Below are 22,577 nucleotides of genomic sequence, written 5' to 3'. Positions count from 1 at the left end.
TGATTACTGTTCATGTCAAATGTCTTCAATCGAAGCCATATATTCTTCTGTATTATCCAGAAAGCGCGGTTTGAGCCTGTAAAAGCTTTTGTACTTTTAGATGTTTAGATTTCTCTTCTCTACCGCAGGGCAGCTCGCACTCCTTAACATGTCAGAAATATAGCCACGGAAAAATTGAATGCGGTGGATGTTATTGCATTGATACGTTTAACAGTTTTGTCCGACTTGAATAATCAGCCGTATTAAGTGCTAAAATATTCTCAACCTTTACTAGAAAGAAATTGGCGGTTTGTGTGTGTAAATAATTGAAGCCGGCACTCTTCATCCTCATCCAATTGGGCAAATGTGGAAACCGAAAGGGAGACAAACTGACTGCAGATCAGTGCTGATATTTAAAGGGTTTCTCTTACGCGAGCCGCTCCCGGCGGTTAGGGAGAGAAATGTGGGGAATCTGAGAGCGCAACCGTCTCATCTTACACTGAGAAAGAGAAGCCTTTCAACCGCCGTGGTGCTCGACGCTCACTGACACTTGAGACTACTCCGCTTGTTAATTGGCACGTACACAGAGCCGCACACCTGCACGCAGAAGAGACACACTACCTGCTGCGTCCAGTGAACACTTGAGCCATCGATTTCCTCCTTCTTGTCAGCAGCCCTCTGAAGCAATTATGATATGAAAGAGGCTCCAGGCCGACGTGAATTGACTCCACAACGAGCGCCACTGGTACAAACGGCCTCTCGGCAGTTAAGGTGACACGTTTACATGCAAAGAACACAAGACTGGTCCAGAGAGGAGCTGCGGCGGTGACGTGCATTTGTCACGCGTGTTGTTAGACGTTAGCAGGGTCTCCTTTCGGGGCGCTGCGCTGCCTTCGAGAGTGAACGAACTGAGCCCTTAAGCGGGAAGTTGTGACGGGTACTTACTGCACGGACTTGGAGGACTGGGACCTGAACTTGCTGAACTCGCCCGGAGCGGTCCACTCTGTACCCAGCTGAAACACACAAGGCGGGAGGACACAGATAAGAGAGAGTGAGAGAGATCAGAAAATAAGAGCGGCAAAGGAAACAAAACCCTTTAGGGCACAGAAAATCTGTATTTCTGCGAGGTTCCTGTCTGTAAATAGGTAAGATATACAGGTTATGATCTCCCTGCAAACGTGTAATAAACTGAAAAACCAAATAATATGCCCCAAAGCAACAGGGAGGTCAATCAGGAGGCTGGTTTTGAGAACTATAAAAACAGACAGAAAATCATCAAGTCAATCCCGGCCAATACTGGGACTAAGAAGCCGGCTCATCGGGGCGCTTGGGCCTCCGGTTCCCAGCCCTGCAGTCTAATGCGTGCCCATTCATTTCCTCAGCAAGCAGCACACCACTAATTAGGACCCCCGCTGCCGCTGATCCATAATGAAGGAATAAGGCTGAGATCATAGTGGGCATTCCTTTAATTGTTTCTGCTGGCCGCACTTCTGGGCTTGAGACTGTGCGGAAAACATTGTGCCGCATGGCGTCCACACATCACAAGAGCCTTTCGGCTTGTAAATAGCTTGCTGATCCCCACTCTGGGTACCGCAATGTTTTCACAGAGAGCATCACACACAAATACAAGATAATGACACGAGCGCACACACACACACACACAAAACGGCAATTACGCTCCGAACGTGTTTGCTGGTACAGGAACAGAGCCACTACGGTCAGAAAACCTCAAAAGAAAACGGGCAGTAATGTCGGCCCAAAAGCAACCAGGGGCCTCTGGCTGTGCCAAAGCCTCTGAGACGCTCTGTGAGGCACTTGGCAAGAGAGGAGGACACAATGTGCACTACTGTGCCTTCACGCCCAAGCCCACAACGTGCTGCTGCTGTAGTACATTTCCACAGCAAGAACATCTTCCTCACATACTCGGCCTGTGGCACAGGAAGAATGCTCGGAGTTAAACCACCCAGGAGAGAATATTCTAATTAAACCGTGAGTTAGCTAGCAGATTTCAAATCAATAATGCATTCATTTAAACAATTGCAGCAAACTACGTGTTGGTTTTTCATTGGTAGAGTGGAGAGCATGTCCACTTGTAAATGCTGGGATGCGAATATGGTGTCAGGTATTTTTTTTAAATATGCACTGATGTTGTTAACGGCATATTAAATAGTCTGTAGGCAACGGTCTGTGGACTTCGATCATATGACAGTGTTCAGTGAGAACTCCACTGATTTAGCATTGCACCGGTTACATGTGTGTATATTATGTTTAGGGTATTTGGTTCGCTGCTACGCTAAAGTCTGGCTTGTTTTGCTGCGAAATTTGCCTTGTGGAGACCAGTCAGCTAAGCAAACCAATCATATCCAATTATCAATACACAACACGGCCACCTGTAAGACCTGTAAACTATCTGCATCACTAACAATGCACTCCTGTTTGGGGGGGAAATAATAATTTTGCTTCACAATGCAAGTTGTTTAGAGCATGTAGCGACTGCTTCAAGTTTCCATTACGTATCGCTCAGCTTGTTCCAACTTGCAGAAAGTAGTGCAGCAGAATCCCATATAGAATTGAAAATAAACTTTGAAACAGGAAACTTGTATTAAAATTGTGACTAAGATGTCTCTTTACTCACTGTACTTGCATGTTTATATTCTTCCCGTCAGTGAAGGTTTTTTTCTGGAACGAGCTTCCACTCAGATGAAAAAGGGATTGATCACACTGAAGCAGCAATGCAAAAATATTAATCTCTAAGTTTTGTTATCTAGTGCCAACTCGACAAACAATAAATCCATTTTAATAGTAAGTGAAAATAATTGTGTGCAAAAGGCAGAAAACAATAATTTCATTTGTTCCAACAGGAAATGGAAATCCAGTTGGAAGAGGCGACCAGAGGCAGAGAAGCAAAACATCCGCTCGCATGAAGGTAAATGTCATGCAGAGGTTGATAAATGAATTATTATTCTGAGCTGCAACATTTAGGAGGACTGAGACTTTGCCTGAAACAAGTTATTTTTGGCCTCTTCCTCATACATGACACTGCATTCAAATGTCTCAGGGGGTTTTGCGATTCGTTTGACACCCTTTTTCACACCGGAATTCACTGCAAATTATGTTTTTGACATGAAAGACGCTCATAAACATTTCTCGTTCGCCTATCCATTTCCTTCACAATCATCAGTGTTAACATTTCCTTCCACAGGGTTTTAGATGCTCTACATTCATTGGAACATTTTCTTTAAACATTTAGCGCCACACAAAGGAAAAACGCATCAGTGTCAAGGAGCAAATCTCCAAAAATTAAAGCTTGTATTTCTCTTTTCTTCCAGTCGGTGGATAAGCTGTGGGTGAACAATTTAAGGATCAAAGTCACAAGGACAAAATACATTCTCCACGGTAACACACCTGCACACGTGCCGAATAGACACGAGAAACACACGCAGATCCACACAAACATGTTTCTTCACTGAACGATGAGTCATTGCTCATTGAGAGCATCGTCTCCTCACCAGAGTGGGCGGGGGGAAGGTAAATCAGAAGGCGAGCCGCCAGGGAGTCAAGAGGCTTCTCAAAACACACCTCTCGCTCACTTATTGGCTTTTTTTGTTGTTCCTACTTCACAAGTCTCCAGGGAGAAATAATGCAGGGAACTTGGGGACCAAATTGCTCACGGACCAATAACCTGACATGCAGCAGCAATGCCCCCACGTAACCTCCCTGTCTCTCTCTCACACACTCACACACACATATGCAGGTTCCTTGGAGAAAACTAATCTCACATGGCCACTGGCCCTGAAATGCCAAAGAATGAAACACAACACAGGATCAAGAAATCTAAAAGGAATATGAATGTGCAACAGAGCCATAAAGACATTACCCCTCCCTGGATCAACTCCTTTCCTTCTTCAGTGTTTTTCAGTGGAACTTAGACTTCAAAGTTCTGTGCTTTCATGCGTGCATTCATTCATTCATGAATAAACGGGTCCTTTGGAAAAATGCCTGAGAGAAGAATGCGGTATTCTTCTTATGGAATAAAGGCCACACTCCATTTAGCTGTGTGCACGCCATGGCCCTGGCATCGGGCCCGGTGGCTCCCAAACGGAACAAACGAAATGTCCTCAATGCGAAAGGTCTATTGGCACGTGTGACAAGTGTAGCAATTTACTCAATTGAATACGAGGGTTGTTCTGTTATTCCACAGTTCAAAACGCGTTATATAATACCAATAACTGTTTTCATTAGTGGATGATTACCTGAAACTGTGTTTTTATTACAATGAGGCGTAAATAGCTCTGCATGGAGCGGCTCTTCCTCACGCAAACTCCCCCCCCCAAAAAACGTCCTTTTGCGTTTTAACGGTACCCAACGGCCAGCGTAGTTTTCCAGATGTGCTGGAAAAGAGAGCGAGAGGAACTGAAAGGCATTCTGTAACCGCTCACCGCTAGTTGTGACCGAGTCTCACACGCTGCTCCTTAAAAAGAATTAAACTAAATGAATGGAGGTCCCATTTTTACACCGTGTGAGCTCAACAGAAAGCCAATGAGATAGAAAATATGATATCTAAATGGAATGGAAGGAGTCTCTGATTGAATGTGTGAATGTCCTCATTATCACCAACCATTCACACTTGATGGGTGTTTTGCCGGCGACGCGAGGAAATGTGTGAGGCGAGTTTTTATTGCTAGTGTGTTAAGTACACAGTGTGTAGTTTGTTGGTAGGGGACACCAAACAACACGCCGGACACACGCTACACTTCCTCGCTGCAGACCATTTAAGAACAGATATAAAACATTTTAGTATGGTAGTATATAAATACATATATTTTCTTATTGATTTTGTTCACACCTGCTGCTTTGCAACGAAGGGAAAAAGTGGGATCATGTTTGTAGTGTTTATGAGACGAGTCGATGAGAATAAAGGCGGTCGCTGATTTTGATTCACTTTAGTCTGCTCGACACTCGAGTCTGACGATCCGTCACAATTATCCTCACGTCTGTTTTCATTGTTACATTATCAACGGCTGGTGAAACTACTGTTAGAGTAGTTTGATTGAAAACGTTCTGCAAACACTAACGTAGCCGGGAGGAATGAAAGCACACACGGAGATGCTGCTTCCCGTGATGGATGGCCTCTCCAGCGAGCTTAAAAATGTCCATTTCATACCCTCTTTACTCTTTCTTTCAAAATGGATTACTAGATGTGCAGATATTGGAAATTTCAACGAATTAATCAAACCCATTATACACTTGTCATGGTTTTCCCATCTAAAATTCCATAACACAACACAGGAAACGGGTCATTTTACAGCAGACATTCGGCTGTATGATAGCGGTCACAGTCACAGGCGCTGCTATTAACAATGGCTTCTTTCCATCATTAAGACACGACTGTGTGAAGAAAAACAGAAAACGTCACGCAAAAGCTGAAGCCTGAACATTCTTTGAAAAATTCATCCATAATTTGTCAAAACGAAAGGCCGGTAGAAAGCTGACCTTATGCATCCAATACGACGAGGTGGCCGTCTCTTCATCATGAGCAAGTACAAATAAGTTGTTCATAGTAGCCGGTAACCAGCTGTCAAAGAATGAGCCGCTACTTTTACTGGCGAGTCTCGTACCGATTCCACTTCCCTTAACCTAGTTTGTGCGTCTCATTTGTGTGTCTTTTTAAGTCTGCTTTTTGAATTGTACAAAACAGGCGTCGTATTAAACACATCAGTACCTGCGTGTCTCTGCGCTACACAGCCGCATGCAGACACTCGCGCTCTGTGCAGGTCCGAAGGCTCGCTCTCTCTCTCTCTCACACTCAGACGAGCTGGTCTGGTTCTGAGAGACGCTCTGCAGGAGCCGTCGGACATTCTGCTTGAAAGAAAATCTGGTTACAGATATTAGCTGAAGGCCAAAAAACAAACAAAAACAGAATGATGCCGAGGCCGGACAACGTGTGATCTCATTGAGGAAATCTTCATGGGCGGATTTCTTATTAAAAACCACACTTCTCTCTCTCTCTCTCTCCTCCACTAACCACAGAGAGCTGGTAGCTGTGAGGGTCCGAGCTGGAGAACAGGCGTAACGTAAGGTCCGTTATGTCTTTCAGGGTGAACAGACCTCTTTAGATTCATTTCGGGTGTCCTGTGGAGGGAATCGATCACTTTCTAAAGCTAATCACGGAAAGCTGGCAGGGGTCTCCGCGGAAACGCACTTCAGCATCCAGCTCCTCGTCCCATAGCGGCAGCACATTCCTTATTCAGCCAGTTCACGATGGAGGACGACGCTGCTGTGACCCCTGACGTAAAGTCAAAAACCATTCACCACGAAAAGTGTATTTTTAAGTCCGGTTTTGAGTCCGGTTATGAATAGAGCAGAAATAGGAGGCATTAAAAGCAAGATAATACACTTACTTCATCAGACACACACACACACAGCAAGGTGTCGTTATGCTGGCGGGTGAAATGTGACTAATTGCTTATTCTTGCATATAGAAATCCTCACCATGTCAAAAAAAAGGAACCAGCGACAGACTGAACTCGTTTCACTGCCTGGGGCAGCCAAAGCACGGCGACGTGTATCCTGGGTTTATTCAGGTGGATATGGATATTACATTGTCTGCCTGAGTTTTACAAGGGAGGGCATGAGAAATGCAAGTTGGAATAGCAGCACGTAGTTCTTCCAACTTATGTCACTGTGGACAACACATCGGGTAACACCCACAGAGGATTTAATGCTCCAATCTACCAACTTTACATTAACAATGAGGGCTATCCAGTTAATCTCAGTATTTTATTCAGTAACTTAACACAGATGTGATTGTAATTGAAGTGTAGTCAACTGATTTGATTAACAGTGATTAGGGAGATAGGGAGTGGAAAGAGAAATGTCACACCTCTTCAGAGCTTGAGGTCTTTAAAGCATGCTGGAGAGCTTTCTCTACAGATTAGCAAAGCCCTGCGTCATCCGATTTTGACATGTAGCCCGTCATGTGCCAAAACACCAGTACTTATAAGAAGAGAAGATGTGAAAGATATTTCACGTTTCATGTAATTACAAAGATGAGAACAACTTGTTTCTTCCCCCCACCATCACACCGGGGCAGTCAGATGGGTAACAAAGCGCGGACTCATCCGTGAGTCACAATGTGTCTCTGAAGAGACATTGCATTGCCCCCACACCCCCCCGCCCCACAATACACTAGGTGACATTTCTCCACAGCCAACTTTCACCTCCATATCGCGGAGAGCTACGTGATCTCAGCATCTCACAGAACTGGTGACACCTCACAAGCTGTCGAAGTGCAGATCGTTCCCAAGCTTGACTTTTACTCTCAACGCACATCTGCACAGAGCGCTCATGCAGTTCAACATCGGTGCATCCGTTCCTTCTTGCAAATTAAAGACGATTTCACAAAAAGAAAAACGTTGTTAAGACAGCAGGAGGACAGATCGACTTCTATTCGATTGGGGGGCAGAGGGTAATTCACGAGGAATGGAAAATCGAAAGCGTTTTTCTCACAGGAGGTTCTGCAGGAGGACATAAGTGTCCTGCGTTGTGAGCTGCGTGCTGGAGGTGACCGATTGCCTGAGCGTTAGGATGGTGGCAGCAGGTGAGCGGGGATTACCAAAGAGAAGCAGGGTCAAATTCTCAATGTCAGCGTTAGTGTAACAGCTAGCATTACAACCTCATTAATAACTAAATAATATTCTCCCATATATTAGTTGATGTGTGTGAAAAGAAGAGGATGCATTAGATGGCATTTGGAGCCATGAGTCCCCTTTATTTGACTTTTGACTTTCCTGCACATATTCTCAGAGGTTCATATGGAGTGTTTCATGCTATTTCATGAGAGTTTTTTCTGATGTAAAAAGCTTGTTGCTAAGCAATATTTGTCAAAGCCAGGAACGGTACATGGAAACAAATACCGTATTCGTGTGAATTGAAGCAGTTTGATTATTAGCAAAGCGACTCGCTGGGTGGTTTGATTACCACGCGAGGACGCGGTGCAGCTCGGCTCGTACCTGTCCGACATAGACCAGCAGCCTGGCGTTGAGGGGACTCTCATCGGGACTCAGCCAAAACTCAGAGTTATCATCGGACGACACGGAGAACTGGAAATCACCTAGAGGGGAAAACATGATCAAAGAGTGCATTGGGCGAAGTGGGCATGCATGGTCCCGTAGCAGCATAATCCCAGTGTAATTGGCTCCGTGTAATAGAAATGCAACAAACATGTACATTACATGTACAGCAGTGGTCAAAGATGAAACACTCGGCCAAAGGGATTTCTAAAGTCCTGCAGTCAACTACGGATTTCCTAATCCATATTTAGCAACTATGTGGATGGAAAATAACATTTGTGTAAAGATCTAAAATATCAGCCAGTATAGCTATTTAAGAAAGATGTACAAGCAGATAATCAGGATACTTGAAGATTATGCACAATACATACATTTATTACATACAGCTACATACAGCTTTCCTCCCTTCAGCTTTCACTTTCATTTATTTAAAGTCTGTGTTTGGCAGTGTGAGGTGTAGGATACGAGTTAGAGTGCTTGTTAAAATTATAGCCATAGTATGACTTTTGAGCCATCAGCTGACGGAGACACCAGAAAAAGCTACATAAGGCACTGAAATGAACGTTACTATAATTAATAACTTCATACTGGGCAATTTGTGTGAGGGCACTACGGTGTCCAGGCATTTTCAGTTCCTATAGCAACTGGACCCAATGGGAGGTCTGTGAGGGTCCTGCAATGAGGTTTAGCGTTGGAGAAAAAATGTGAATATTCGTTATATTAGTGGCTCTCAAGAGCTTGTTTTGAGAGGGCTGCGGTAATTGTCCACTCGTGTGAAGGACACACGCTCCAAGGCCCTCAGAGGAAGGACTCGCTAATAAGAGCTAGTTACCATCTCTGTAAGGGTGAAGGAAACCAAATATTCTCAAGCCATAGTTCTTCCACTTGGGAGCAACGGCCAGTTTCCTCAGTGTGGTTCTGGTCTGCAGAGAGAAACGGATTTAAATTCAGATTATAGGTAAAGAAATTGTTGGATTAATACAGTAACAAAAAAAATAGAGATTCTATGTGATATTTTACATGAGTGAAACGGTAATCTAATTAGGTCGCTGGCAAACCATTATAAAACACGTTAGTGACGTCACCTGGTTGGAAAAGAAAAGCCTACTTCAATCTCCCTCCGTTTGAAGATAGAACCCGATGGGTTCCTTAATTAGTGTTATACTTACGTGAGGGTAGTGAGGGAAGTGCAGGTTCTTTCTGAGTTGGGCTATAGAGGAGCCACACCAGTCCTCAAACACATGCAGGTTGGCCTGGCCTTTGTACTGCCGACACACACACACACACACAGGGAGAGAGAGAGGGAGATGGGTAAACGCAGCCTGCAACAATAGCATCACGTTAGCCATTAAATAGGCAGGTTATGCTTCGGTGCTCCAGCTAGTGGAGGTCCCATCCTGACAGCAACACTACCAATTGCACTGGTTCCAGTAGATATATTTTTCGGGCTCAAGTGTACATTATTTCTGGTGCGAGGGGGGGGGTGACTTCTCGGTGAAACGTTTGAACGCAGTGTGCAGCTTCCAATGTTCTCCCCGTCCCGAGTCAGGTGACGGAGAGCTCGTGAGGAGGACGTCCGGGACAGTTTGCCAGAGCTCGTCCCTGGCCCACGCTTTGACATTTGTGGGAATCACGCGGGGAAATCGCAGGACGCAGCGGGGACGGATGGGGGAGACGGGTCTGACCTGAAGAGACACTCTGATAAGCCACGTGTCTCGCTGCTTTTAAAGTGGGGTGTTTTGTTTCACAATTACAATGTAATAAAAGATAAATATGTTCCATTCGTGTCTCCGAGTCCGAGACGCCTGATCTTCACATCGTTAAACACTCGCCACAAAAGGGCCTTCGTGGTGCAGGAAGAGAGACACGCACCATTAAGCTTGGCACGACACTCCGAGAAGCGACTCCTTCTTCTGTTGTGCAGATGCTGCAGATGTGCACACGTTTGCACACATGACAAAAGTTGTCCGTCAAGCAGTCGTACCAGCACACATATGCCTTATTTAATGCGTGACCGCAGTCCCAGTGGGAGGCCACTGCAGACGTTCAGAGCGTCACACGGAGCTTCAGGAGTGAGCGGACTCTCGGCGAATAAGGCCGCGCAGTCGGGTCGCCTGCTCGGTTTCAAACGGGGGAAAGCTGAAAGTTAAAAGAAAGCATGAGCCGTCAAAAAACAATCGAACGGAGAAGGCGAGAGCTAAACAAACCGCGCGGCTAGAAAGCCAGCTGTGCTTTCGTCAGAGGGATCAGATTGGTGACACTAATGTCTGCGGGAAGACGTTGATGGACGGCGTTGTGCTCCTACAGTATCACACGGGCGAGCGAACAGATGGCCCGACTTTCTCCCCGGTTCTACTAAGTGGCCCCTGTGCACCCACAGCAGCACGCCAATTACAGCTCATGCATAACCATGATGGATATTTGTTGGGGGGCAAACACGTCAGTTTAAAGCAAAGGGGCTTCTAATTTTACTTTTTCTCTTTCCTTTCTCTCTCGAAAAATAAAAGACTAACGCTGATTCAAAGTGGAAGGAGAGAGCAACGGGGATTTTGCGCGGTCGGCTGATTCAAAGTCAGAGGGGAGAAGCGAGTCAAAAAAGAAAAAAAGAGGAGCGATAATGTCTAATGTTTGAAAAGGGATTGTGACGGGAATCATGGAGGTTAGAGACATAATGCTAGTTCCAGTGTAAACGTGCCCTTATGCAAAGCTCTTAATACATTTCCTCATAGGTTTTTTTAAAGGCTCTATCGACATGCCGCCCCCCCCCCTCCTCAACCCTGCTGTTGTCAAATAATAGAGCAGCTTTAGAAGCGCTTAATTATTAATTCACACACACGTAGCCGTGAAGAGGCCACAGACTGATCTTGTTTACAGAGCACAACTTGTTGAATTCAGCCCTTCACCCTTGCAATGCAACTTAGCCACCATTGCTTTAAAAAAAAAATTCAATGTGAAATGCAATAATATTTATGGGTACAGCAACAATCTAGATAGATGGTTTACTTATTACATTATCAACAAGATAACAATTCATCAGCAACTTATGGTATTTCTGGAGTAACATTTCCAGGTATATTACACAGTATCATGTTTTAAGCAGCAGTAACTTACAATGTTTCGGCCTCTTGTTTACAGAGCACAACTTGTTGAATTCAGCCCTTCACCCTTGCAATCTGTATTTAGCCCCCATTGCTTTAAAAAGGTATTTTTTTCAATGTGAAATGCAATAATATTTATGGGTACAGCAACAATCTAACGCATTAGCAACACCAAACACGCACAAAAATATTCTGGGATGTTTACTTTTGGTCCAGGTCATCATGCTGCACGCTAGCATGCTAACTAGCAAACTACCTGCGCTAACGCTAACTAGCTTAACAAAAAGGGCCGTCTTTCCCGTATCGGGTGGGCAGCACAAGTAAAACACCCGGTTATAGTTCCATGTGTGCTTCATTCAAACACTCGCGTACTTACAGAGCAGTGGAGCCGGTAGTCGTGGTTCTATCAGCCCGTTCATGTCGCTCTGCTGCCGTAACTTCGCTTCGTGCTGCGTCCGCTCGGAGCTCTGCAGGCGTCTAAGAACTCGCGCATGCGCGTTACAGATGTGAGCGGAGTTACGTGTTTACAAGTAATGTTTGAACCTGCCCGCATTATTATGTCTTAAACGCATCTTATTAATAGCACGCAGTCCGTAGTTTCATATTTATGACGTTTTAAGTGAAATATTAAATACGTTGAAATTACGTCTTCGCGTAGACCAAATTTCGCCGACCAGTTCATTAATTATTCTGAAAATCTTAACGTTAATATCGTCTATCTTTCAACCTTACGTTACATCATGACACATTTATCAACAAATTGATGTTTTCTGGCACGTTGATGTTTCATCCCATTTTTAGCCGGTTGAAAAGACGTTGAAATGAGGTCTTAGACGTTCAGACCTCATTTCAACGCGATTTCAACCATATTTCAACGTTGAAATTACGTCTTGTGCTCACTGGGATTTGTCAACAAATCCCAGTGAGCATTTTTTGGTTGAAAAGACGTTTAAAAGACCTCTATGCCCGACGTTGAAAACACGTTGCAAAATGGTTTAAAAGTGAAAGTTGTTTCAACGTCTATTCGTAGACGTTGAAAAGACGTCTATGTTTAGACCACATTTCAACGTGATTTTTTAATACGGTAATATTTCGTCCTCTCTTGTGTGCTATATCATTATTTTAGAGGTTTAAAAAGAAACTACGTCCACATTTGTAAGTTTACCACCGATATTATAAATCACGTTGAAAACGGGTCTATACGCGAACGTCTTTTCAACGTCTACGAATAGACGTTGAAACAACTTTCACTTTTAAACCATTTTGCAACGTCTTTTCAACGTCGGGCCATAGACGTCTTTTAAACGTCTTTTCAACGTTGAAATGCTCGCTGGTTGAAATGTGGTCTAAACGTAAACGTCTTTTCAACGTCTATGAATAGACGTTGAAAGAACTTTCACTTTTGAACCAATTTGCAACCTCTTTTCAACGTCGGGCCATAGACGTCTTTTAAACGTTGTTTCAACGGATAAATTGCTCGCTGGAAACGTACAAGTTACATACTTAGTCACAGTTGTCATGTTAACATCCCTTTACAAGGACAAACACATTATTTTATTGATTTGTATTTATTATAAATATAACACTATACATATAACAGCACTTTTGCTAATTAAAAACAATACAGAAATAAAATATATTTTTCAGGAAAATAAATTATGGAATTAAAAGTGCAGAAACAACATTTCTGTGTTCAACAACAACAATTCTGTGTTTGTAGACCATTTTTCTGAATCATTTGAACTTCATTTTTAGATTCTGTAACAAGATGTGGCTGTGAGTCACTTGAGTTGGGATAGTATACCTGAAATCAGCTGCATCTCCGTCATCCTCACTTGAGGATTCTTTGTGTAAAGGGAGTCAGAGTGCAGAGAACAGCCCTCAATTGCAGATTCCTCTGGTCAACGTGTTTATTCAATTCAAATCATTTTATTTTGTTCAGCTTTGCAATCTGTAAACATGCAACACCCTGTCCTAAAACCCCCAAAATGTAAAAAACCTTCAACCGGGACAAACCTGACGAGAAAACAGCAAGGCAGTAGGTGTGTAGAGTATGAACAATTTAAAGATGTACAGTACATCCAATTCCTACGACAGAAATGATTCTAATATTGTGGATTACTAAGCCAGGGGTAAGGCAGGACCAGTGCAGGGACAACCATCATCAGACGTAACCTCCATCAGATGCAACCACCACCCACAGAAACCTGTGAGGAGGGAAAGCACAAAGGCAAAGTTGGTCATTTGGGTTTATGATGACAGTAGGAAACTAGTAATAATAACAGGAGCAGGTGTGTTAGAACCCTAATTTATAGAGTGTTTACTTATTACATTATCAACAAGATAACAATTCATCTGCAACTTATGGTATTTCTGGAGTAACATTTCCAGGTATATTACACAGTATCATGCTTTAAGCAGCAGTAACTTACAATGTGTTGGCCCTCTTGTTTACAGAGCACAACTTGTTGAATTCAGCCCTTCACCCTTGCAATCTGTATTTAGCCCCCATTGCTTTAAAAACGTATCTTCAATGTGAAATGCAATAACATTTATGGGTACAGCAACAACCTAACGCATTAGTAACACCAAACACACGAAAAATATTCTGGGATGTTTACTTTTGGTCCAGGTCATCATGCTGCACGCTATCATGCTGTAAGCTAGCATGCTAACTAGCAAACTACCTGCGCTAACGCTAACTAGCTTAACAAAAAGGGCCGTCTTTCCCGTATCGGGTGGGCAGCACAAGTAAAACACCCGGTTATAGTTCCATGTGTGCTTCATTCAAACACTCGCGTACTTACAGAGTAGTGGAGCCGGTAGTCGTGGTTCTATCAGCCCGTTCATGTCGCTCTGCTGCCGTAACTTCGCCTCGTGCTGCGTCCGCTCGGAGCTCTGCAGGCGTCTAAGAACTCGCGCATGCGCGTTACAGATGTGAGCGGAGTCACGTGTTTACAAGTAATGTTTGAACCTGCCCGCATTATTATGTCTTAAACGCATCTTATTAACAGCACGCAGTCCGTAGTTTCATATTTATGACGTGTTAAGTGAAATATTAAATACGTTGAAATTACGTCTTCGCGTAGACCAAATTTCGCCGACCAGTTCATTAATTATTCTGAAAATCTTAACGTTAATATCGTCTATCTTTCAACCTTACGTTACAACATGACACATTGATCAACAAATTGACGTTTTCTGGCACGTTGATGTTTCATCCCATTTTTAGCCGGTTGAAATGAGGTCTTAGACGTTCAGACCTCATTTCAACGCGATTTCAACCATATTTCAACGTTGAAATTACGTCTTGTGCTCACTGGGATTTGTCAACAAATTGACGTTTTCTGGCACGTTGATGTTTGATCCTATTTTAGCCGGTTGAAAAGACGTTGAAATTAAGTCTTAGACGTTCAGACCTCATTTCAACCCGATTTCAACCTTATTTTAACGTTGAAATTACGTCTTGTGCTCACTGGGGACGTTTAAAAGACGTCTTTGGCCCGACGTTGAAAAGACGTTGCAAAATGGTTTAAAAGTGAAAGTTGTTTCAACGTCTATTCGTAGACGTTGAAAAGACGTTCGCGTATAGACCCGTTTTCAACGTGATTTATAATATCGGTGGTAAACTTACAAATGTGGACGTAGTTTCTTTTTAAACCTCTAAAATAATGATATAGCACACAAGAGAGGACGAAATATTACCGTATTAAAAAATCACGTTGAAATGTGGTCTAAACATAGACGTCTTTTAAACGTCTACGAATAGACGTTGAAACAACTTTCACTTTTAAACCAATTTGCACTCCGCTCACATCTGTAACGCGCATGCGCGAGTTCTTAGACGCCTGCAGAGCTCCGAGCGGACGAGGCGAAGTTACGGCAGCAGAGCGACATGAACGGGCTGATAGAACCACGACTACCGGCTCCACTACTCTGTAAGTACGCGAGTGTTTGAATGAAGCACACATGGAACTATAACCGGGTGTTTTACTTGTGCTGCCGACTCGATACAGGAAAGACGGCCCTTTTTGTTAAGCTAGTTAGCGTTAGCGCAGGGAGTTTGCTAGTTAGCATGCTAGCTTGGAGCATGATGACCTGGACCAAAAGTAAACATCCCAGAATATTTTTCGTGTGTTTGGTGTTACTAATGCGTTAGGTTGTTGCTGTACCCATAAATGGTATTGCATTTCACATTGAAAATACGTTTTTAAAGCAATGGGGGCTAAATACAGATTGCAAGGGTGAAGGGCTGAATTCAACAAGTTGTGCTCTGTAAACAAGAGGGACAACACATTGTAAATTACTGCTGCTTAAAGCATGATACTGTGTAATATACCTGGAAATGTTACTCCAGAAATACCATAAGTTGCAGATGAATTGATATCTTGTTGATAATGTAATAAGTGAACATCTATAAATGAGTGTTCTAACACACCTGCTGCTGTTATTATTATTAGTTTATTACTGTCATCATAAACCCAAATGACCAACTTTGCCGTTGTGCTTCCCTCCTCACAGGTTTCTGCGGGTGGTGGTTGCATCTGATGGAGGTTACGTCTGATGATGGTTGTCCCTGCACTGGTCCTGCCTTACCCCTGTCTTAGTAATCCACAATATTAGAATCATTTCTGTCGTAGGAATTGGATGTACTGTACATCTTTAAATTGTTCATACTCTACACACCTACTGCCTTGCTGTTTTCTCCTCAGGTTTCTCTTGGTTGAAGGTTTTTTACATTTTGGGGGTTTTAGGACAGGATGTTGCATGTTTACAGATTGCAAAGCTGAACAAAATAAAATGATTTGAATTGAATAAACACGTTGACCAGAGAAATCTGCAATTGAGGGCTGTTCTCTGCACTCTGACTCCCTTTACACAAAGAATCATCAAGTGAGGATGACGGAGATGCAGCTGATTTCAGGTATACTATCCCAACTCAAGTGACTCACAGCCACATCTTGTTACAGAATCTAAAAATGAAGTTCAAATGATTCAGAAAAATGGTCTACAAACACAGAATTGTTGTTGTTGAACACAGAAATGTTTCTGCACTTTTAAATCCATAGTTAATTTCCCTGAAATATATATTTTATTTTTGTATTTTTAATTAGGAAAAGTGTTATATGTATAGTGTTATATTTATAATAAATGCAAATTAATGAAATAATATGTTTGTCCTTGTTAAGGGCTGTTAACATGACAACTGTGACTAAGTATGTAACTTGTAAGTTTCCAGCGAGCAATTTATCCGTTGAAACAACGTTTAAAAGACGTCTATGGCCCGACGTTGAAAAGACGTTGCAAATTGGTTCAAAAGTGAAAGTTGTTTCAACGTCTATTCATAGACGTTGAAAAGACGTTTACGTTTAGACCACATTTCAACCAGCGAGCATTTCAACGTTGAAAAGACGTTTAAAAGACGTCTATGGCCCGACGTTGAAAAGACGTTGCAAAATGGTTTAAAAGTGAAAGTTGTTTCAACGTCTATTCGTAGACGTTGAAAAGACGTTCGCGTATAGACCCGTTTTCAACGTGATTTATAATATCGGTGGTAAACTTACAAATGTGGACGTAGTTTCTTTTTAAACATCTAAAATAATGATATAGCGCACACAAGAGAAGACGAAATATTACCGTATTAAAAAATCACGTTGAAATGTGGTCTAAACATAGACGTCTTTTCAACGTCTACGAATAGACGTTGAAACAACTTTCACTTGTAAACCATTTTGCAACGTGTTTTCAACGTCGGGCATAGACGTCTTTTAAACGTCTTTTCAACCAAAAAATGCTCACTGTGTAACTCCACCAGCCGGTCCACGGCTCTGACGGCGTAGGCCCGGCAGCCACTCAGACCTCTGCTGTATCGGCCGCACGCCAGGAGTACAAGTCAGAGCTGGTAATCAGGAGCAGAAGCAAAAGCAAAGAGCTGCTGACAGACTGGGTTAAGGTTTGAGACACGTGTCCTATTTTATGTATATTAGACTTCCAGAATATTCACAGAAAGTAAAGTGCCATGTTGTTTGTGAGTGGTATGGATAGAGTCAAAGAAATAGCATGTCGCCTTGCTGTGCTCGGGAAATGAAATTCATTTACATTTGTGCAAATAGTCAACATGGTCCAGGTTCAGATAGTCTGTTTGGTTGCAGACTGGCATGGCAGTATCTCCTTTCTAAAAACATTTTAAATGATGCCAAAATCATGGTCAACAAGTAGACGCAGGGCCCAAAACATCTGGGAAACAAATAATAGAGAACAGATATCAACCACATTTGGCCAATAATTAATTTGCTATTGCTCATTGTGTAAAGAAAAGTAATACAATATACAAAATGTGTTTTTTGAAAATGACAGCAAAGGCATGCCAACACAAGGCCAGCGTGCAGAGTCTGGAGGAGCAATTCCTCCGCTACCAACACCAGTATCGCAGCAGCATCCGATGCAGCTTCAAAAGGCTGAATCGAGTGTTGGCCAGAAAACGAGCCTCTGCACCCATTTCACGCTGTTGTGTCATTCATCAGGTCGCTTTTGCATGACAGGAACAGCGACAACAACATCAGGTCTCACTTCGTATGCGCGTTAAACACTGGGGAGAGCTAATGAATCGAGGTTTCATTGAGTCATTTTATGATGCATTTACACCAGTCAGTAAAAACGCATATTTGATAAAGGTTAATTAGAACATTGCTATAATGTATTCAAAGTGTTGTATTTTTTTTTGGACATATTAATACATCCTTAATTGGAGTTTAAAGGACGTATTTCTATAGCAATAAAATAGTAACTTCCTTTCTGTTCTTAAGGCATCAGAGTGGTAATCCATGTGTCAGCATCAGGATGGACGTCCGCACACTGTGTCCTGAACTCATGGAATGACTCATGATGACCTATTTTAAAAATAACGCAATAGTAATTTCCTATTTTCTTCAGTTCTGCACAGATAGTTAAACTTTACCCCAGGTGTAGACTGACTAATAAATCATATTTTGCAGATTAGGTTTAGAAAATCCGTTAATTAAACAGGTTACAAATCTATAGCTGCTTTCCTTATCGCCAACTCGCTGCTTAATTGCCCCGTCGGCTGCTCCCTTTGTTCCAGCGGATCCAAAAGCGGCATCAGTAAGTGAGCTGAATAATTAGGATGAATCAAATCGAGTTGTAATGTTCAGGTCACAGGTGCCTTTAAATTTAACTGGCTAAGGGTTTTGGGTGGAATATTGTCATCAGCGCACAATAATGATCATGATATCCGTAAATTTTGTTCTTCCAGTAACGGGCGCAGAAAAGCGGATCTCTATTTGACGTCAAATATTAACTGCTCTTAAAATGGAAAAAAGTGAAAGGTGAGTAAATCCTCCGCTGCTGAACCATAATTTACAAAAAAGAAAAACACTCAAACAGCGAGACAGTGGCGATGTGCCGTTTAATGAAACCATTTAGTAAAAAGGTGGATGTGCGTGTGAGCAACGCTTTGCCACGTTAAGCTGACAAGTGGCAAAACAACTGAAGGCCCTCAACACAGTGCTTATCGATCCGGAAGACGGAATGAAGGGTTTAGAAAGAAAATGATTTAAGGAAAAGTGAAAGCCTCGGTAGAAAAAGAAACCACTAAAAGGGAGTTTATTTATTTTACCTCTGGTTTCCATGGCAATTTCTTGTGGTGTTGGCTGAGGAACCTCTGGATTCTGGCGTGATCTCTGCCATCAGTGCCTCCTGCGAGCGACTCATCATCCTTGAAAGAATACAGCAGAAACAAACAGGCATGTTTTTTTTTTTTTTAAAAGGCAGTACTTCCTTTTAAAAGAGAGGATTAATGGTGTTTTTTAATCTCATTCTAATCAATGCATGAAGGCGAAGAAGCATCCGTCACTGCGGTAACATGACTCCACCACCATAAGCCATATAATTGATATATGAGATAAAGTAGGAGCATTAGCCCTTTCCAACTGATGGAAGCATTACATATATACTTCACAATATAAACCGCTAAGAATACTACACACACACACACAGACAGACAGACACCCTGAGAGACCAGGCCAAGGAAACGCAGGGTTATTCTCCAAGAAGGCCACTAATAAGATCCTGTTTAACTCGTCGTCACCATTCACTGCTAATCCGCCCTTTGACTCTTTAATCTCCAACATACCAACCCTGCCGGCCAAAATCTCCTCTCCAGGGAGCCTGAACCCCCCTCCCCCAGATCTGGGATTTAGCCTGGTGCTCCTGCCAGAGCACTGCACCGCTAGGCTAATGTTCATGCTGTGGTGTGGTGCAACGGGCACGGCGGAGCAGAGAGGAGCACAAGTACGCGCCAGCCTATACGGGATTAAAGGGCGCCAGAGTAATTGAGTCGTCGAGCTGTTTAGTCACAAAGCATCCTCCATTTAGCAGGGGTTTCAAAAGAGGAGGAGCACCTCCGTCGAGACACGTCGGAGAGGTTCCGAGCACCCCTGAAATGAGGCTCTTTGTCGAGGAGGCAGCCGTGTTTACAACAGAATCAGGAGGAGCACAGGAGGCAAAGAGACGAGAGCCGTCGGGTTCCAACCCCTTTTATCACTTTTTTTCTCCCCAACTTCCAAGGAACAGACATGACGAAAATGTACCAACAGGCCTCTCCTCCTGTCTGACTCCAGAGCAGCGCCCCTATTGTCGTGCACGCACACACACACACACACACACACACACACAGACTCACAAACCTCTCTGGCACTAGTTTCCTCACACAAGCGGCAAAGAGACACAACGTTCCTATTGCATCAGCTGGAGTCGCGCATTAAATCAACACATTAGAGGACGAGACTGGACTCGGTGCTCGATGAAATTCAAGGTGGAAAACGGAACAGGGAGCTTTATTTGAAGATCTGCAGAAGAATGATTTTTTTTTTTTTGACACAGTATGGTAAGAGGCTTTTTTAGTGCAGCAACCGAAATGTTTTTGTGTCTGAAAACTTCTTTGGCAGAGTTCAGTTCATTACCTTGCAGATAGAAATCAGGATTCAGGAATATTTATTGCGCAAATAGTTAATTTCCATGATGAAAATGTAATACAATTATTGGCCTAAGTGGCAGTTATGCACCAAAACTTTGAATATTTTAAAAAAGGTTTATTTTTTCATTATTCTCACATTTTTACCTCTGCTTGGAACACTGCATGCTTGGAAAAAACATTGCGGTTCAACATATTTCTTTCTCCAAGAATTCACTTAGAACATCAGCTTTATAAAGTTTCCGGTGTACAGAAACGTCTGCTTTTGAATTCAAATCTTAAAAGCTCCGTTTCATCACAACACTCTCTAAAGAGTGCTTCTTCACGTTTGAGGCGTTGTCTTTTTTTACTTATAGTCAACACTGCACTTATCATGAAATATGGCCTGTGGATGGTCTCCGGCACATTGTTTGACTTTACTGTGAGCAAACCAAGAGCTTTCCGACTGACAAGCGCATACCTTGCCAGCCAATCGGCGTTCAGTATTAGAACAGGTGCAAAGGCTGTTTGATGGATTGTCCATGTGGGCAAAGCACTTTGAGATCTGAAATAAATAACTTTAGGAATAACACGCCGTCCACCCTAAATCACTGTGTGGTTTTGGGTTGCAATTCGCCGGGCAAAACTCCAATATAAGTGGGTATTGTAAAGAATATGTAAAGACCAGTGAGCTAGTATATATAGTGAGGAAAGCTGAAATACTCGACGGAGGACGAGAAGGACAGAGATGATGTGGCTCACTTCTTTCTCCAGCTCAGACCTTGGAGGACCAATTATGCCACTTCCTCATAGGGCGCTAGCAATTAGCTGAATTGCACTCAAAAGATTGTTGGATTTCAAAAGCGTGTTCAAAAGTCCTTGTTCACACAACGTGACTAATACAAATGTTTTCAACTCGGGCTGCAACGACAAATCGGTGAAAATCGATTAAAAATCCATTATTAAAAGTGTTGGCAACGGATTTCATTATCGCCTCGTTGTGTCGCACCAGGTTGCAAGGAAAAGAAAAACAAGAGCGTAGCTGACGTAGAGGAAGCAGCGCCGGCAGTTGTCGTGAGTCACGTGTCGCCGGCAGAGACGTCTGTTTGACCCGAGTCGTCCACGGTGAGCGAGCACTTCACACTAAATCAACTAAAGAAGTGTGTCAATGGCAAAATATGCAAAGTCACCGAACACGGGAGCAGCTGCCTCAAGCTGTTTACTCGTCATCCAGCTGAACGAGCTAGCGTTAGCTCGCTAATAACAGCAGTAAAGCGTTTAGCAAGACTAAAGACACGTTGTTATATACTCACCTTTTTTGGACCCTTTGTTTTTCAATCTGTTGCCATGTATGTATTTGGTGCTTTGTCCCATATCGGTTATTGTTGACATATATATTTGTGTGTGTTTTAATTTTTTAATGAAAATATAAATTCATCTCATAGCACTTGCAGTGTGAATTTGCCGTTCCGTTTTAGAATAAATAAATTAAAAAATTTTTAATCCTTTTTTATCCGATTCATCGATGAATCGACCGATTAATTGATTATCAAAATGATCATTAGTTGCAGATTAAAATGGACACATGTGCTCTTTTATCATCACACACTCACCATGGCAACAAGAGGTCTGACAACACAAACCTGCATGAAATTATTTGAAACATGAAAGTAAATTCAATTATTTGTGCAGATGCGGACGAAATCAGTGAGTGAGTCAGTGATCGGCCAATGAACTACACATCTCTCTTTTGAGTTACAATAAGTTGTTCTTGACAACAAAAGAATATCGCGGCGCTCTCACCACGCAGCCCTCGTGAGCCCCGAGAGGTTGATTGAATCTGCACCCTACACTGATACAGTGGTGAGTGTGGCAGGGAGACAATACGATAAAAAAGAAAGCGGAACGAGGGGGGGCCGGACTGATGGTGTGAGAAAAAGATTTGAGAGAGAAGAAACAATTATTAAGAGACAAGTCCTGGTTTAATTTGACGATTAGGTCTGCATAAGTGTGTTTTAGTATATAGCAACAGGAGGTCCGTATGGATCGCGTATGCGCTGCATGTTGGGGCGTGCAGCGGATGTTCTATGCACCATTCATTGTGTTGTCTATCGATTAAGCCCTGGAAGAAGGTGGTGGGACTTCTCAAATCAACACGGCATACATGTGAGGACAAAAGCCGTGTGAAGTCTCTCTGGATCAATAGCGCTCTGAAGAACTTTGTGTTGCGAGATTTGGATACTGCTCTGCCTCACATGCAAAGTAAAAAGTGGAAGCCGTATTACGGGTGCCTGCAATGAATCAAAATCACATGGAAATATCTGGCTGACTGATTGGGGCCACGATTGTGCATTAGGTTGAGAGAGAGAGAAAGCAGGCAAAGCATAAACCGTCTTTTTGACTGCGTGGAAAGAGAGCTGGAAGGTGTCTTTAATCATTATAGATTAAATGCGAGTA

The 22,577-nt window shown here is 42.9% G+C and overlaps 1 protein-coding gene and 2 long non-coding RNA genes across 4 annotated transcripts in view; 1 reads left to right on the top strand and 2 right to left on the bottom strand.

Annotated features, from left to right (window-relative positions):
* The window catches only part of LOC120812247 (N-acetyl-beta-glucosaminyl-glycoprotein 4-beta-N-acetylgalactosaminyltransferase 1-like), a 113,170-nt gene that overhangs the window by 33,319 nt on the left and 57,274 nt on the right, over window positions 1-22,577 (bottom strand). Inside the window, exons 3-7 of one of the 2 annotated variants that reach the window (XM_040168067.2) lie at window positions 18,786-18,884; window positions 9,221-9,316; window positions 8,884-8,974; window positions 7,992-8,092; window positions 925-992 (exon numbers count right to left, since the gene is read on the bottom strand). In XM_040168067.2, the coding sequence (XP_040024001.2) occupies window positions 925-992; window positions 7,992-8,092; window positions 8,884-8,974; window positions 9,221-9,316; window positions 18,786-18,884 (455 nt within the window). Of the gene's footprint in view, window positions 1-924; window positions 993-7,991; window positions 8,093-8,883; window positions 8,975-9,220; window positions 9,317-9,923; window positions 10,072-18,785; window positions 18,885-22,577 lie in introns of those variants that run through there. The other variant, XM_078097824.1, reaches the window with a different exon arrangement.
* LOC144391244 (uncharacterized) lies at window positions 13,042-14,059 on the bottom strand. Its single transcript, XR_013455150.1, has 2 exons — window positions 13,957-14,059; window positions 13,042-13,356 (listed from the first exon to the last, which is right to left on the bottom strand). It is a non-coding gene; the product is annotated as an uncharacterized LOC144391244 (long non-coding RNA).
* Window positions 14,981-15,985, top strand: LOC144391241 (uncharacterized). Its single transcript, XR_013455144.1, has 2 exons — window positions 14,981-15,087; window positions 15,671-15,985. It is a non-coding gene; the product is annotated as an uncharacterized LOC144391241 (long non-coding RNA).

Source organism: Gasterosteus aculeatus, chromosome Y (assembly GCF_964276395.1).
Source record: "Gasterosteus aculeatus chromosome Y, fGasAcu3.hap1.1, whole genome shotgun sequence".
NCBI classification, from domain to species: domain Eukaryota; kingdom Metazoa; phylum Chordata; class Actinopteri; order Perciformes; family Gasterosteidae; genus Gasterosteus; species Gasterosteus aculeatus.
The sequence above is the reverse complement of the archived record's forward strand: the minus strand, read 5'-3'. Positions and strand labels throughout refer to the sequence as shown.